Source organism: Adiantum capillus-veneris, chromosome 25, assembly GCF_014529385.1.
Source record: "Adiantum capillus-veneris isolate H3 chromosome 25, ASM1452938v2, whole genome shotgun sequence".
NCBI classification, from domain to species: Eukaryota; Viridiplantae; Streptophyta; class Polypodiopsida; order Polypodiales; family Pteridaceae; genus Adiantum; species Adiantum capillus-veneris.
Window position 1 is genome coordinate 91881716 of NC_140955.1, and position 18236 is coordinate 91899951.

General features: G+C 42.7%; 2 protein-coding genes across 2 annotated transcripts; both read right to left on the bottom strand.

The window, feature by feature from the left end:
* Window positions 1–1145: 1145 nt before the first annotated feature.
* Window positions 1146–2857, bottom strand: LOC147425288 (uncharacterized). The gene is made up of 8 exons (XM_086500042.1): window positions 2813–2857; window positions 2597–2665; window positions 2407–2505; window positions 2204–2311; window positions 1937–2119; window positions 1739–1828; window positions 1601–1663; window positions 1146–1202 (listed from the first exon to the last, which is right to left on the bottom strand). Exons 1-8 carry the CDS (start codon window positions 2855–2857, stop codon window positions 1146–1148), a joined length of 714 nt encoding a protein of 237 aa, XP_086356168.1.
* A 62-nt stretch (window positions 2858–2919) lies between these two features.
* Window positions 2920–3993, bottom strand: LOC147425289 (uncharacterized). Its single transcript, XM_086499761.1, has 3 exons — window positions 3805–3993; window positions 3295–3507; window positions 2920–3089 (listed from the first exon to the last, which is right to left on the bottom strand). The coding sequence occupies exons 1-3, from the start codon at window positions 3991–3993 to the stop codon at window positions 2988–2990; spliced, it is 504 nt and encodes a 167-aa protein (XP_086355887.1). The 3' UTR covers window positions 2920–2987.
* Between the last annotated feature and the right edge of the window lie 14243 nt (window positions 3994–18236).

Below are 18236 nucleotides of genomic sequence, written 5' to 3' on the forward strand. Positions count from 1 at the left end.
AATCTCTCCAAACAAAACAACATATACTTGTTTCTTATGGACCTATGGCCTTTCCAAAGATGTTGACGTGGGTGAGACACTAGAAGTCATGAACTAAAGGGAGGTTATACATAGAAAGAGAAGACTACTAAGTACTAACTAGCTAGAAAGAGGAGGACAAACAAAAATAACATACTTGGGAGGGGACAAGATCCTCTTCAATGTCGTTTAGCAGCATGTAGAAGCTTTCACCTCTTTGACGATGTAGCTGGGGGGATGGCAACATTGTGACTTAACATCATGAGCTTCTATGAGGGAGGCACCGCATACCTAGCTAGGTACGATTGGGGGCAGGGGACCGCCGACCCGGTGGGGGGCCAGTGGTAGATAGAAACAGAGAGAGAGAATGAAATCAAAATAGCATCACCTTTGAACCATAGTTACAAAGGATAGAAAAAGAAACAACTTGTCAAATTCCATCAAGCCAAAAGTGTCTCATTTTTTAATTTGGCAACTAAGAGAGCTACTATGACGGATCCAAGCTACATAGTATTGCAAAAGAAGTGATTGATCCATAGTCATGAAGCATTCTTTGAAGAAAGAATCGTTAGATGTACGTGCCTCTTTGATGGCTTTCCACAACTTCCCGAACATCTCATCTACATCATGTTGATCCATAGCCTTCATTGCAATGCTATCAATTCTTCATTTTTCATTTCCTTTGTTGTTGCAAGGAACCGTAAATAATAAAGTAGTTTATAAAAGAGGAGAAAACAAAGTCATGATTTTTCAAACAACTCATGGACAAGTAAACCTTATAAACCTATATTTATACCTTGCTCAAAGTGCAAGTATCCATCTTACTCTTCTTGATTGTCTTCTTGTTAAGCAAACTTGTGCGGCTTTGATCCTATTAGCATAAAAGATTCAAGAGTTCTATGAAGAAGACAAAGCAACATATCAATAATGATAATCTTGCTTGAGAATTGCTTACATTCTCTAATAAGGTATCTATGAATCTTGCTGGAGTCTTTATAGGCCTAGAGGACCTTGATGTAGGTACTTTCTGCCAAAATTGTGTAAGAATAGATATACATTTAGTAGTTGTTAGATAGTGACTTACAATAAGCATTACTCTTTAACCAATGTAAGATTTAAGGTGAAAATCACACCACATATGTCTTAGGACTAGTTAACAAGTTGTTGGTTAGGTTATCAAAGGCCTACAAAAAATTAACAAACAATGGAGTAAGTGGCAACTTCACAAATGAGAAAGTAAACTACTTCATAGTTTTACAACCTATGTAAAGAGTGCATGGCATTACCTTCCTCTTCTTTGAGGCATTTTGATGTATTAAGCCATCAAAGGCCTAAAAGAAAATGCAATATTTTTTAGTATGTACCCCATTTAAGCCATATTACATAACTTTAAGATAGTGTAACATGCAATCAATACGATACCCTTTCCTTTTTTGAGGTGCCAAGACTTTTTAGAAAGAGCTCATTGACTTGATATTTTTGTCTTTAGGAATCCTAATATTTTTCATTTGCATATCAAGCATAAACCACATTTTTTAATGTGAGAACACATAGGCACATGGTCTCAAATCTAAAGACATACCATCATCTTGTCGATACTTGCAAATTTTATCTCCTTATCCCTTGTATTAGGATTTTCACAAAGCTGTAGCACACAAAATGTCAATTCTAAAAGCATTAAAAAACCAATGGTACTTAAGTAGGAAAAGCCTTTACATACCCTTGAGTTTGAGTTATTTAACTCCAACACATTTTCCTCCTCATAATCCACAAAAACATGGGTGGAAGTAGTTGCATCTAAGTCTTCATGCTGCACATTTCCATGAGCACGGTATGAGTTTGGAGAACTTACTAGGTGATGTGTCAAAGATTTTATATTTATTTATTCAAGTCATCTATACAAGAGTTCTCCACTTACCAATTCACTTGGCTTTTCCCCCTTTGTAATGGTGGCCTCTTCCACTTTAGAATTAGCAAGTTTGTTGTTTCTTTTCACCACTTCACTAGGAATCTTCACCTCATCAATTGTGGCTTTTTCCACCTCAAGGATATTTCCATTGTATAATGGGATCCTATAGAACTTAGTGAGAATCTCCTTGTTCTAAACATTATTGATAAGATCATGTCATAAAATCCATCTTTAAAAAAATAAGTTTGAAAGTAACATACACTTTGAGTGACTAACTGCCAATGGATTTGATCCTCCTAGCCCCACAAACTTGTCATGTTTGGGTGGAATCACATCATACTTGCATAACAATGTTTCATTCACATGGTCCCCATGAGTCTTTGCCTATAACATAACAAAAAACAAGCTAGAAGTTAGTGGCATGCTTAAACAAGGAGTGAGTATCATAATTGAGGTAGTAATGATTCAATTGTGTCCACCTCTTGTTTTGATCCTTGTGTTTCAAGCATAACCATGTGCTCCTTCACTTGCATGTCATCACAATCAATATCTATGCAAAAAAATTGGCTTCCTTCATTCTATTTTACAAGAAGTAAAAATGAACAAAGTAAGAGCCTCAAATATGGTAATGTAACAACTATAAATTAGCATGTAATTAATTACTCTTACCATGTTTGTAGTGCTATCATCATGGTAATAACTAGACCCTCCGCTAGATATGGTGCTACAATCCTTATGCTTTGTACCAAGAGAGCATAACCATGAGATAATATGACATGTGCAAAATTTAAAGTGGATAATAAAAAGTCATATCTTGTTAAAATACATATAATGTATATCTTACCATTGTACTAGCACTCCCATTCAATGGCTCAGGGATTTAACAATCTTGCACAAAAGTTTTCGTAAAAGGGTCTCCTCCATCTCCATCTACGTGATTAGCATAAGATGATATGCTCATGGGATTGCCATAGGTGGTGTGCTTTGGCTAAACAAGCAAAGTATGCATCAAAGTGTCAAGTTACCAAATAAAAATACAATGTTTTTTTGTAAATATTCTTTACTTTTTTACCTCATGCATATAAGGCTCTTCAAAAGGATGCCTTTGACCACAAGATTGTGTGGCATGACCGTGCACAATGTTTGAGGAGCTTGTGAAGGTCTTTTGTCAACATAGCATGGAAGGAAAATAATCAAAAGTTAGCTCACAAACTAAGAAACATTGAGGAAACACACTCTCACTCACACACACACACACACACACACACACACACACACACACACACACACACACACACACACACACATTGAGCTCACATTAAAGATGTTTAAGAACAAAATTAAAAGCAACTCATGTACTTACATACCTTGGGAGGATCTTCAAAGTGAAGAGCACTCTTCATAAATTGGAGCATGGAGGGGCCCTCGAGTGCTTTCATGGAGCTATCTTGAGAGGGATAGCACCGTTGTCTCCTTGGGTCTATAGTAAGTGGGCTAAGCAAAGGAAGACTTTTCTCTACATTTCCCAACCACAAACATTTTTTCGGGTTTCTTTGTACATGCCTCCATTCTAAGACCTTCTCATACACATATTTGACACTCAAATCAAGCTTTACATCTTTTGCAAACACTAGAGTTTTCAACTCATGCATCTTTCCCTTGATGAATTCCATCAAATTAGTTGAAATCAATGGATCTTTTAGCAAGTTAATTTCTGTGAATGCATGCTTCTCTAAATCCCCAAAACCTTCTTTGAACCAACCTCTAATTTTTCTCATGCTTTCATTGTAAGAAAAATGTTGTTTGTCCCAATATTTTTTAAGGAAAGCTTTTCCTACAAGAGAATGTTCATGTTTGACGGTAGATGGATAGAAAACCCGTTTGTCTGTCATTGGTACAACATCGGCGTGAAGATACTTCATCTCATGCAACATTTGTAGGTGATCAAGATCTTCATTGTCGATTGGATGATGAATAATCCTTCGAGGATCTCTCCTAATACTTGGAGCATGTGTGTGTGAACTAGGATTATCATTGAGGATATGCTTGCTCGATCCTAAAAGCATGTGGGGATGCAAAAATCTTGTTATTCCAAGCTCTATCCAACCTTCGAATGTCATATATAAGAGTGTTTTTCCGTTGATGCCACTTGATGACACTGCTTGGGAGTACTCGCTTGTGACACAAAACTCCTCCACAAAAGCTACTACTTTTCGGTTATCCCACAATGAAATGCTTGTGATGCTTTCATTTCTTGTTAACCCTCGTGGCTCGCAGACACCCTATCGCCTACGACGGACACCGTAACCGTATTATTTATTTAAGTAGAGTCAGGCACCAGGCTTGTCGGTCCAATAGGGAAAGGTAGAGTGATCGCCGATGAGAGGCGCACTCTAACACGAACATGCTAGGGTTAGTTGGCTAAGCATGGGCGCCCAAGTGTGAATGGGGTGAGCTCACATAAAAGCCAATTAAACCTAAAATTGAGTCATTCTCTCATTGTGCAATAGAAGCTGCTCTTGCTCCATCTCCACCTTCTCCTTCACCATCTCCTTGTGTGTGTGCGTGAGAGAGAGAGAGAGAGAGAGAGAGAGAGAGAGAGAGAGAGAGAGAGAGAGAGAGAGAGAGAGAGAGAGAGAGAGAGAGAGAGAGAGAGTGAGAGTGTGTGTGCGATCGAGCGTTGCGGCGGCACGACGGCGGCGAGGCGGTTGAGCGCGGCGTAGCGGCGTCTCCCTCTTCTTTGCAGCGCGGGAATCCTTCATTCGCAACTACGCAGGAAGGTGAGTGACACACCGTTCTTCCTTGTGAGCTTGTCTGTTGTATGACTGTGTGCTAGGAGCCTTTGTGGCTCGCACACGGCGCATAGCAAGTCCCTAGCCTTGACATTTTTGGCGCCGCTGCCGGGGAGCTGCTGCGCGTGAAGTTCCAATGGCGACCTGTAAATTGTATTGAAGCTATTTTTTATGTAGGAAAGGCGCGGCTTAAGTTTGATTATTGTTGTTATGCAAAAACAGTAGAGAAAGACAGAATGTTGTTGACTCCATTCAAGTTTTCTGTGTTCTGTTCAGCTCTGTTTTGCTAGTTCTATTAAGCTCAGATTTCAGCTTACACAGTTAGCATTTCTTGCGTTTCTGCGTTTTATGCATTTTCTGGTTTGCACTGCACAGTTCTGTCAAGTTTCAATTTCTGCATTTTTTGGTTTGTGCACAGTTAGGCGCACAGTTAGTTAATTAAGCAGGTTAGTAATTAGGTGAACCACTGATTAGCAGGTCAGTAGGTAGGTGGGACAGTAAATAGTTAGGTGAGGTCAACGCGCACCAAAATGCATACCAAATAATATCCCAAAAAAAAAAAGAAAAAAAAACCTTTTTCGAAAAAAAAAAATTCGAAAAATAAAAACGTGAGTGAGGGGGAGGTTAGATTTTCGAAAATAAAAAATGTGAGTTATAAAAACGGACGGGTTGGTTTGTATAAAAGTTAGATCGGGATCGGGATCATTTGCCCAAGCCCAAGCCCAGGCCCAGGCCTCAGTCCTCAGTCTTATGATATATACTAGACTCACTCTTATATATATACCCTACCTCTCAAGAGGGAATGAGAGCATGTGGGACAAGTCCTCCACTCTCCTCCCTTCTCTTCCCACTTGCACCCTTAGACTTGCTATTTGGAGCCTAGTTCCCCAGCTAGGAAAAGACTGTTTCGGACTTTTTTGGAGCAAAATAGAACCAAACGGTGGGCTGTAAAGCACAGCGCGTCCCTCCTAGCAATACGCTCGTTTTGAGCTATCACACGGCCCATTCCACGACACGCTCTAAAAAATTTAGTAAAAAAACAAACAAAAAACACGCAAAAAACTAGTCACAAGGCCTCCTAGAGCAGCTTTTTGACACCTTAGGGTATCAAAAGCACATGCACTTACGCTCTGGGCGGGTGCTAGAACACGAGCATGTTGAGGGTGCCTCTGTTCATACGGATACCCATTACCCATCCACGATAGGCTCTAGACCCTCAACGGGGACACAAGGTAGCACCACCCAAGACCCTAAAATAGCCGCTAGTGATTCCTCCTCCGACTCAGAAATCATGGAAGCATACCCTACCCAAAACACTGAGAGAGAAGGCCATGCACCTCCCGAAGCTCCACAGCCTAGTACTAGTATGTTTAGCCATTTCATGGAAACATTAGGTAGAGCTACTCGCTCGGAACATGATGCAAATGAAGCACACGAAGGGGGTGGGGAAGTGGACTCTCCTTTCACATCGCACGTGGACCCCACACCCCCAAAGAGTATCCATGTGGATATCCTGCCAACTTCTTACCAAGAAGGCCCTGTTGAGCTGCCTCCTTTAGAAGTTCCCTCTAGAGTACCGTTGGTGACAAGTAAAACCACGGGGAGCAACATTGCTTCTACCTCACAAGAAACCGTTAACACGTCGACTCTAGAAGGATTGTTCATTAATGATCATTGGACATACGACCTCCACACTGAGGTGTTGACGGATCTACACTGTGGCCACACCTACCATGTAGGATGGATAGAGATTGTACAATCCACCTCTAGTGCCACGAGCATCGAAGATCAACAGAAAATGATCTGTAATGTTATCCATGGCATTATTCAATGGGAAAGGCAAAACCGAGGGGTAAATATACTCTCAACTGGCCCCATGAGATTTCTGGATACGAGCAAGGCTCAACAACCTACTCTATCACAAATGGAGACTCCTCTAATGAGTCCCATGGACCCATCTTACATCATTTCCCCTGGGGTCTCTATGCAATCTAAGCCTCCGAGCGAAAACTTTAGCTTCCCTAACTTGGCTCAACCCTCTATTAAGGAAAACACAGTGCTCACTCCAGGGATAGGCCTAACAGAGAATGTACCGATGACATCTACGGTTAGCGCAGTGCCACTACCTAGTGTCGTAGTACCTAATATGGGGCCTCGACCATATGTGCCTCTAGCCCCTTATGCACACATGGCCCCCACACCTCCAATTTTACCACTTGTTTATGCTCCTCGAGTGCCGCTCCCTAGCCCTTATCCGAGTGGACCTATGCCCGGTTATGTTCCACATCCTGCATCATCCACACATATGCCAAGACCGGTACCCGTCCCTCTCCCACATATGATTCCAAGAGTACCTCCACCGGCCCTGCCTCCTCACATAGGTGACTTGGCAGCGTTTGCTCAAACCATAGGTCGATCTATCGCAGAAAATATGCGTCATGCATCTGATAGAGAGCCTAGAAGTAAGGCAGTACAAATTTCCAAACTCACGCAAAAATTCAATGGGGACGAAGATGCTAGAAAACACATTGAAGTGTTTGAACAAGTATGTGATTCCTTAGGGGAACGCAACGAACTACATAAGTGCAATGCCTTAAGCTTGACATTAAGTGGGAAGGCTGGAGATTGGTATAGGACCCTAAGGGTGGACGAGAAAACAATCTACCCTACCCTTCGAAGGTTGTTTCTAAAGGAGTACATACGAGAAGGTGTGCTTTGGGGTGTAGCATCTCAGCTACAGAAGGCCGAACGTAAGGAAGGAGAGTCAGTAAGGGACTTCATTAGTCGTCTAAAGCACTTAAACTCTCGCTACCCTGTAAATGAGCGCTTCAACAATAACCAACTGCTTGATTGATTCATCCGAGGGTTGAGGAATGAAGGAATCTATAATGGACTAGTGATTAGAGGTATCACAACCTGGGAAGATGTCACTGCTAATGCAATCCAATTAGAGGACAACTTGATGATAGCAGGCATGAGGGTGTCTACTGACACGAGATCCACTAGCTCACAAGCCATTGAGTATGAACCCATGACTGCAAAGCCCATTGCCAATGAGCCAAAGGTATTTGAGACCTTCTTGACAGACCTCACCAAGGCAATCCAAGAGTCTCTTAAGGATAATCGACCCCCTCAAAATAGTCACATGTATCCAAGAAGGGAGCAACAATGGTGTTCCATTTGCTTGGGTCCACATAGCACTAGTGAGTGCCCTACGTTTAGAGTAAAATTTAATGGAACTTGCAACGCATGTGGTAGGTATGGTCACCAAGCTAAGGATTGTTTAATGATCAAACGTATGATGGCAAATAGACCACCTGTAGCCTGGACGGATGCGCCTCGAGCTCCTGTATTGATGCCTGCTCCACCTGTTGAGCAACTACCGCAACACATGGTCCCTAGATCTCAAAATGTTGTACAAGCTACACCGCTACCACCTCCTGTGCTAGGACCACAGCCCCCGCATCCAAGAGTCGCCCCTATGAACCAAGTGGGTTGCGAGCCATCAAATGCTTATGCAGATGGCTGTGAGGAGGAAATAGACACTAGTATTGCCTACGGACTTGATACATTGGAAGAGTGTCCTATATACTACATGGAAGATTGTTGGGGGCAAGTCAAGCCGGTTTATCAAGCTGCTGCTCTCGCATCCAGAGGTCAAAATATCAACACCCAGGCTAGGAGGCCACCTCTTCAATGCTATGAGTGTGGTGGACCACATCGGGCAGCGGAGTGCCCTATTAGGCTACAAAGGAATGCTGCACAGATGCAAATGAATCAAGGGAGCACGTCTGCAATGCCAATACTCACATGTAATCGTTGTGGCATAGATCACCTGATTGCCCAATGCCCCTATAACCCAAATGCGCCTAAAATCACATCCCTAAATTTGGTCAAAATTGCTAGTGTGACGTCGCCAATACCCACCCGTCGCACCCGCTTATGCGATTACATGGTCCATGCTTCAAGGGCCAGGCCATATCCTCGAAGAGAGAGATACCGCGTCACTTATCCAAGCAAAGAAAAAGAAGACACGAAGGAAGAGGTCGCAGAATACGGGAAATTCAAAGCCAAGTTCCAAAACAAACATAGGAACAGGAGATGACCCCGTGTATATGAATGACCTCGAGGATGATTCAGATTCAATCGAGACAATGGAGACTAGAACCAATACCACAAAGGGAAAGACCGACAAAGAAAACCGTAACATGGAACCAAATGAAAACCGAATAAGAGAAAACCATAAAGAGCCTCTCAAAACACCACAAGTGTCTCCAAATCCAATCCAAGACCCCCAAGATAAACCGTAGGGGCAAAAAGGAAAGAATCGTAACAAGAAGATTGGGACGTACCCAAACCCAGTAGACGAGATTGAGCAGGTGAAACATCTAAGAGGTTTAGTGGAGGAGACTCAAAGGAAACTAGAACCAGAACCCATGCATGTCAAAATTCATGACACAGTGTTTCCCACGCAATTTCATCCACCCCACATGAACCATAGACCGTTAGCCATATCTAGTATCATCCAAGAAGGGAGTGAGGACGGGACATCAGAAAGTGAGCATACACCCTTCTTGTTGGAAAGGATGTTTAACGAAGGAATACCTGATCCCATTGAGGAATATGAGATTCCATCCTCACCAGTTCCTAGTCAAGGACCTACACCCTGCAAAACGCCAATGAATGTTGCCAAACTAGTGGACTTCATGTCTTCTGAGGTCCGAACCACGATCATAGCAAAGCTGTATGGAGATCCTGAGTTATTCCTTGCACTTCGAGCATTCCTTAACGGAGAGCTACGAACGGGATTACCGCAGTTTGCGCAACCAAATAGGCCCGACTCGATTATGATTGATGAGAAAAATCATGTGCAATCACTTGACTTAGATGGACACGAGTCTGTGATCGAGGTACCCATTAACGAATTAGGGTAGTATTTTGAAGGCGACGAGTCTAATGCGACCCTACCCATCACTACCAAGGGATTAACTATAAAGGGAATTCTTGATGGTGGTGCAGGAGTTAGCATCGTTACAAAAGATTGTTGGGAATCCATGGAAAAACCCCACCTCAATGTTACTAACATTGTGGTAAAGATGGCAAATGGTACCGTAGCCAAACCTATGGGGATGCTCAAGGATCTTAAGATCAAAGTTCTAGGACACAAGGTACAACATATGTTCATTGTAATGGATTTCTCTAAACACCTTATGTCATATGAAATGATTTTAGGACGACCATTCATGAGGGAAGCACAAATGGTTCATGATTGGTCTAAAAATCATGTCTATTTGCAATTCCAAGACTCTGTCCTTAGAGTGGATTTGGTGACTGGTAAGGTACACCCCTTAGGGAGTAAAACCATTATTGATCATCGCTTTGACACCACAGTTCACTCGGCCCCACTACAATATTGTTACACTTGTAAGAAGGATACAGACATTGGCCAAGATTCTCCTTACATGGATGTGTTACCGGGTATGACGGAATCAGACAATGTAGACTGGGTACACCTAGCTGCAACCATAGATACCTGGGGAAATAGAGGAACCACTTGGGTCACACCAGAGGGGGAAGAGGTACCACAAATTGCACCTCTGAACATGATAAGTGCCATACATGCATCTTCTAAGGGCAAGGCAATTGTGGACCAATCTGACAGTGACACCGATAGCTCAATAGAAGACTTTAACCAACACGACTTGGACACTGACTCCCAGAGTGAAACGGATTCTGAATCTCATGAATTAAAGAGTGGAGCAAGTTCAGAGTCAAAAAATTCGGAAGGACCGAGCACATCAACCCATGATAGCTCCTCCGAGAGTGAAGAGGACACCAACGAGGACTCCTTTAGTGAACCAGATCTAAATGCAAATCAAAAGCAGGTCTCAAATAAGAAAAAGAAAAACTTTAAGAGGCATCGATATCGAGCCAATGTACGTGCTAGGATAAAAAAGAAGAGATCCTCAGCAGAATGGCTCAGTTATATAGGAGCATGTGATGCTCATCAAAAATTGGTAGATGATTGGGGTGAATATCTCCAAAATGTTATGTGGTGTAGACCACAACCCCATGACATAGCCCAATTAGAGATCATAGACAAGCCAAAGTTGAGCCGCACTGCAAGGAGGCGTCAAAACCAAGAGTTAGCTCGACAACACAAGAAAGCAGAAATAGAAGCACAGACCAAAGCACAACCAGAATCCACAGACTTGCATCCTGCACCAGAAAATTTCAAATCTTACACCACAGGGGAAGCAAAGGTTGTGTACACAAAAGCCCAAAGAATACCTATCGATGGGAATAATGGAATCTATGATGGTCCGGCAATAGTTAAAGAAATAGAATTAGCCGACCCCGGTGAAGAATCAAAACCTGTTTTTATTGCCCAAGACCTCACAGAAGTTGAAGAGGCGGTCCTCAAAGAGCTTCTCAAGGAATTCAAGGACATATTCGCTTGGACGTACCATGATATGAAAGGTGTTCCACCTTCTGTGGTCCAACATACAATCCCTATGATTAGCACTGCGAAGCCCGTACAACAAAGACCCTACCCGATGAAACCTAAGTACGCAAAGATCATTCAAGAAGAACTAGAAAAGCTTATCAAATGTGGGTTCATATATCCTATTGAACACTCTGAATGGGTGTCTCCAATAGTTATCGTGCCAAAAAAGAATGGGAAACTCAGGGTGTGCATGGACCTCAAAAAAGTTAATGCAGCTACTAGAAGAGACCATTACCCCCTACCATATTCCGAACATGTACTCGAAAGAGTTGCAGGCAAGGAAGCTTATAGCTTTCTAGATGGGTACTCAGGCTACAACCAAATCACGATAGCGCTAGAGGACCAAGCTAAAACTGCCTTCATCACGGAATTTGGCGTGTTTGCATTTTGTGTGATGGCTTTTGGCTTAACAAATGCCCCTGCTACATTCCAACGATTAATAAACACTGCTTTTAAAGAATATTTGAGAGAGTTTTGTGAAGCTTTCTTAGACGACCTTTGTGTTTACTCTTCTTGGAAAGAACATCTATCATGTTTTCAGAAGGTGTTTGAAAAGTGTAGGTTATATCGTATCTCATTGAACCCGTTCAAATGCCAATTTTGGGTCAAGCATGGAGTTATTTTAGGGCATATAGTATCTAAGAATGGTATCTCAACCGATGAGAGCAAACTTAAAGTGATTCTAGAGTTACCACCACCAACCAATTACAAGGGAGTTCAAAGGTTCATGGGACACGTGGGTTATTATCGACGGTTTATTTTATTTTTCGCTGAGATAGCACGTCCTTTGTACAAGCTTCTCATTGAATTTAAATGGACTGAAGAGTGTGACCAGGCCTATGAACAATAAGGACACCTAACTGGGATGTCATTTTCCATGTGCATATTGATGCATCAAACTTTGCTATTGGGTGTGTTCTCACTCAACCAGGAGAACATAAATTGGACTATCCCATTAGCTTTGCAAGCCGTCAATTGAACAATGCTGAAAGGAACTACACCACTATAGAGCGAGAAGGTTTGGCAATGGTTTATGCAGTAAAGAAATTTCGCTACTACCTTCCGGCAAACAAGTTTGTATTTTATGCGGATCATCAAGCGTTGCTGTATCTGGTAAACAAGCCATGCTCCACAGGAAGAATCACACGATGGTTGTTAATTCTTCTGGAGTTTGATTTCACAATTGTAGTGAGACCCGGTAAAAGGCACGTCATGGCTGATCATTTGTCTCGCATACCCAATGGTGAAGCCCCTACAGGAGTTGATGATGAATCACCCGATACTTCCCTATTCATAGTTGAGACTATGCATGAATGGAGTGAGAACATTGTTAACTTTTTAGTTAATGGTTTTCCACCCAAGGAACTTCGTAAGGATATCGCTCAAAGGCTAGTAAAAGAATGTGAACCCTATTGTTTGATTGCCGGAACTCTGTATAGACTAGGCAAGGACGATATTCTTAGGCGTTGTGCCCGCGAGGATGAATATTTATATATCTTGCAAGAAGCACATATGGGCATAGCAGGAGGACATTTTTCAGGAGACCTGACTGCTAGAAAGGTGCTGCAATCAGGCTATTGGTGGCCAACTTTATTTAAGGATGCATCACTTTTTACAAAAGGGTGTGATGAGTGCCAACGTTACAAGACCACACAGCGCAAAGACAGAATGCCCTTACATCCTATTAAAGTAACCCAACCATTTGAAAAATGGGGCTTAGACTTTGTAGGTCCAATTAGTCCCGCAGCTCGCAACACTCAATCTCGATATATTCTAGTTGCTACGGACTATGTAACAAAGTGGGCTGAAGCTAAGGCTTCACAAAAAGCTGACGCGAGGACAACAGCTAAGTTTCTTTTTGAGAACATTATCAAAAGATTTGGTTGCCCTTTTGAAATTGTTAGTGATAATGGTACCCATTTTATAAATGAGGTAATAAGAGAGCTTACCACGACCTTTATGATATCCCACCATAAGTCTACACCTTATTACCCGCAAGCTAATGGACAAGCCGAGAGCACCAACAAGACTCTAATCTCTATTTTAACCAAGACGGTAGAAGCTCATCGCACTGATTGGGATTTGAAGTTGACATCTGCTCTATGGGCTTATCGTACTGCTTATAAAGTGGCTATTAATTGTACGCCATTCAAAATGGTATACGGCCAAGAAGCGGTTATGCCTTGGGAGTTTGTCATTCCTAGTCTTAGGGTAGCTTCGCAAGAAGGATGGAATGGTAACCCCTTAACCAAGCGTTTGTATATCTTAGAAAAACTAGACGAAGAGAGACAGTTGGCTGTGCAAAATGCTCTTGTGGAAAAGGATAGGAGAAAGAAGTGGTTTGATCGCCATGTGAAGGATAAGGACATCAAAGTTGGTGATAAAGTCCTTATGTATGGAGTACGTAAAGAGAAGAAAAAGTTGAAATATGCTGGTAAAGGACCATATAGAGTATGTGAAATTACCCCACAAGGTACCCTTCGTGTGGAAACTCTTGATGGAGTTGAAACCATTGGATTCCTCAATGGGAGTAAATTCAAAAGATATTATGATCCTTTAAGCCAAGAAGAACTACGGGCCATTCATCAAAAGAAGGCCGCCAAAGCACAAACCGAGTTAAACAAGATACAAGCTCAAGCTGAGGCTAAGGAGCGACAACAACGTATAAGACAAAAACGAGAGGCTAACCTTGGAGTCACAAATGCATTCCACGTGGAAATCGAAGAGGATGGGTTGGACTTTGACACACCTCTACGATACCCTATTGAGTTAAATAGTGCCTATGGAAAAGTGCTATATAACGCCTTATTGGACACGGGTGCTAAATATAATCTGCTATCCTATGGGGTGTGGTGTTAGTTAGGGAAGCCACCTCTATCTGAGAGTATTATCCAAGTCAAGGGTGTCAACAAGAAAAAAACTACGGTTTTTGGAATCTGGCACACTTCTGTCAGTTATGACAATGGAATTGTAGCTCAAGACTTTTTGGTCATGCCTACTGGAACTATGGAGGGTAATATAAACCTAGGCCGCACGTGGATGATAGCCACCAAATGCACTATTGATTGGGGGATTGGGGGTGTTACAACGCAAAAACCAACTCTTAGCCCTACCACTCAAGCCATAGTCCCTGAGATATTGCGTAAGGAAATAAAACCCAAGACATTGCATGTCCAAGAGGTTGAACCATACGTCCCCATAGCCCAACTCTCTAGAGCTTCAACTGATGTAGTTGAAAGAAAGCTTGAGACACACAAGAACCATCCTAATATAACAGAGAAAACATACAAGTGGGTCCCTAAAGCTTTTGTAGTGAGCATGGTTGGTGCAAAGAAACGGAAACCTCGTAAGAACCGTCCCAGTCACTCCAAGAAATGTTAAGAAACGTTGCGTTGGATTCCTAAACGACTATTGGAAGCCCAAGGATACTATGAAGGAAATGATCAAATCTGGGTGCCCAAACGTAAAGTGTACTCTTACCTGTTACCTGGCCCATGTAAACCCAATCCTGTGGCTCCAAAACAAATTGAAAATCACGGAAAGTAAAAAATCATGGAATGTTACATACCCGCTCTAGAGCTAGTTTGGGTACCAAAGAAAGAACGATTTGTTCCACCTAGCTCAGGAACAGGGAAATCAAATGAAGCTTCTTGCTCTTCATGTAGTTCCTATACGCAAATAGAAGCTTCGACACAACCTCCACCTACCACTGTACATATCCATACAAGCACGAAAGAGTTTGCACCTCCCGGGGTAAGTTCACCACCTACAACAATGTTGCAAATAAAATCCTGGGAGAGTACCTTACCACCCTTGCAACTAGATGAAACGCATAATGCGGTCGAAAACTATTGGTTAAAGCCTTCACCCATAACAACTTGGAACAATTGGTTTCAAAAGGTGACGACCTCATTCCAAAAGGTATGATCTACCCAAGGAAGGGGGGAGTGTTTGCTAACATCAATCATTCACTCGCTCCCCTCTCAACCTTCCTCCCTGACCTCTCAATTCCAATCTTAGGGAATGTATATATATAGCCTTATACTCACAAAAAACAAAAATAGTAAAGAGCAATAGCGACTAGCAACGAGAGAGCACCCTATGAGATCTTACATATAAGTCCAAATTCACCGTGTCAATTCAAGCAACACACAAAAATAACTCTTATGTTTTAAAGGCCTAACCAAATCTATCTGTGTTGTCAAAAATGGCTACTTCACCAGAGGCATGCACTTCTATTTTTGATGAAAGGTACCCTTTGTCTTTCCCAAGTGTTCTACGTATGCTACCCTATACTTTCTTGCGAATGGGATTTGATAGAGAGCCTTGCATGTGAGAGAAATTTTGAGGAGTTAGAATGGCTACATCTACATCAGGAAGGGGGGCAATGTTAACCCTCGTGGCTCGCGGACACCCTATCGCCTACGACGGACACCGTAACCGTATTATTTATTTAAGTAGAGTCAGGCACCGGGCTTGTCGGTCCAATAGGGAAAGGTAGAGTGATCGCCGATGAGAGGCGCACTCTAACACGAACATGCTAGGGTTAGTTGGCTAAGCATGGGCGCCCAAGTGTGAATGGGGTGAGCTCACATAAAAGCCAATTAAACCTAAAATTGAGACATTCTCTCATTGTGCAATAGAAGCTGCTCTTGCTCCATCTCCACCTTCTCCTTCACCATCTCCTTGTGTGTGTGCGTGTGTGTGTGTGTGTGTGTGAGAGAGAGAGAGAGAGAGAGAGAGAGAGAGAGAGAGAGAGAGAGAGAGAGAGAGAGAGAGAGAGAGAGAGAGAGAGTGTGAGAGTGTGTGTGCGATCGAGTGTTGCGGCGGCACGACGGCGGCGAGGCGGTTGAGCGCGGCGTAGCGGCGTCTCCCTCTTCTTCGCGGTGCGGGAATCCTTCATTCGCAACTACGCAGGAAGGTGAGTGACACACCGTTCTTCCTTGTGAGCTTGTCTGTTGTATGACTGTGTGCTAGGAGCCTTTGTGGCTCGCACACGGCGCGTAACAAGTCCCTAGCCTTGAAATTTCTACATAAAATAAATTGCAAAATATCAATACTCTCTCTCTCTCTCTCTCTCTCTCTCTCTCTCTCTCTCTCCATCCACACAATAACATACTTATACACACAATTTTCCTTCACATATCTCCTCTAGTCAAGGACAAAAAGTCATATTTATACCATGGACTATCTAAAAATCATAAAATATTGGATGAAAGAGAAGAATTTGAAGGGCTTTGATGCATAAAATTGGTAGTGAAGGAAGGATTATTAACTCCCTTTCCATGATTCTAATGTGGTTTGATTTTGAAAACACTTAAAGATCTTGCTTGTCTTTTCCATGTAACTGGATAGGTGCGCTCCAAAATCCCTTACCCCCTATCATTCATATGGAATGTGTGTATTTAATGAAAATAAATGCATGAAAGTATAGTATTTAGCCCAATATGATTGAATATGGCTCTTACCTTCTTGCAATGTTATGCTGGTCCATTGTCAATTGTCGAGGTCTCGAGCTAGCGGCAAGAGAGGATACTTAGGAGGTATATTCGAGTTAGTGGCCTGAAGAAGAAGATTTCCGGCTTTGATGTTCCAAAAGAATCGATCTATGGCCCATAAGAAACTCCAGCTTTGTCAATGGTTCCCTAGAACCACATTTTCAAGTTGCATTCTCATGCAACGTCTGCCTCTAGAGACACTGTGATATTTCTGGATTATGTGGGAAAGCCTAGAGCACTTCTTCAGCTGGGCGATGAGGGCGTGGAACAAATAAGGTGGAACACAAGGGTATGGACAGTGCAAGAAACACTATTGTCAAAGAGAAGGTGATACTGCATTCGCGTACCTGGTACAAGAAAGGTTTTGAATCATTCCAGTAATTGGCTAGATAGATGGGAAGCCTTTAAGGCGAATCTAGCTCTTTGCTGTGAGGACGACTCCTGCATAGTTGTGTTTGAGGAGGAGGGACTATGGGATCAATATTTATCACTGTTTGGTGAGTTGAAGCCCATTTTTTAGCTGCACATATAACGAATGAGACTGTGTGTGTTTATGAGAGAGAGAGAGAGAGAGAGAGAGAGAGAGAGAGAGAGAGAGAGAGAGAGAGAGAGAGAGAGAGAGAGAGAGAGAGAGAGAGAGAGAGAGAGAGAGAGAGAGAGAGAGAGAGAGAGAGAGAGAGAGAGAGAGAGAGAGAGAGAGATGGCAAGCTGTTATATTACCTACAGGCTGTAGACTGATAACAAAAAAGTGTGTGTGTGTGTATATGTGTGTGAGAGAGAGAGATAGCGAGCTGTATATTTCCGTCCTGCAGGTTGGCTGCAACTGCTCAATGAACAAGTGTGTGTGTGTGTGTGTGTGTGTGTGTGAGAGAGAGAGAGAGAGAGAGAGAGAGAGAGAGAGAGAGAGAGAGAGAGAGAGAGAGAGAGAGAGAGAGAGAGAGAGAGAGAGAGAGAGAGAGAGAGAGATAGTTCTATTATCATCCTGGGAGGTCAAATATGACCTATGGGACCAAATGAACATGTCACGTGGTGTGAGTGGAGTTCATAAGTGACTCTCGATGCTCAAAAATGGTTGAAATGAGCGTCGCAATAGAGAGTCCACATCGTGGTTGGGAGAGGAAGGTATGTAGGGAGAGATCATGGCTGAATATATGGGGAAAAGAGGACCTAATGTGGTCAAAAGCTGAGCACTCAAGTAGTGTGTGGTACTCACTCTCTCGCACTTGACGAGGGCATAAGGTGCAAAGTCGATGACACTCCTCGCCAGTGCCCCAACGTCCTGTCTCGCAGCGTAGAGAATGGGAGCTAAGACGAATGGAGGCAATGGTGCGGATCGCACTCAACGGGATGGGCTCAAGGATGTAGGAATGGGTTCAGTTACCTGGTTCGGAGAAGAAGAGAGATTTGTAGTTTGGGGCAACGTGTGTGGTGTAATGACTGAAGCGAGAACCTCCGGATTTCTCCCAAGCCGTGATACATTGGCGTTGTAAGAAGGCCTCATTAACTTGGGA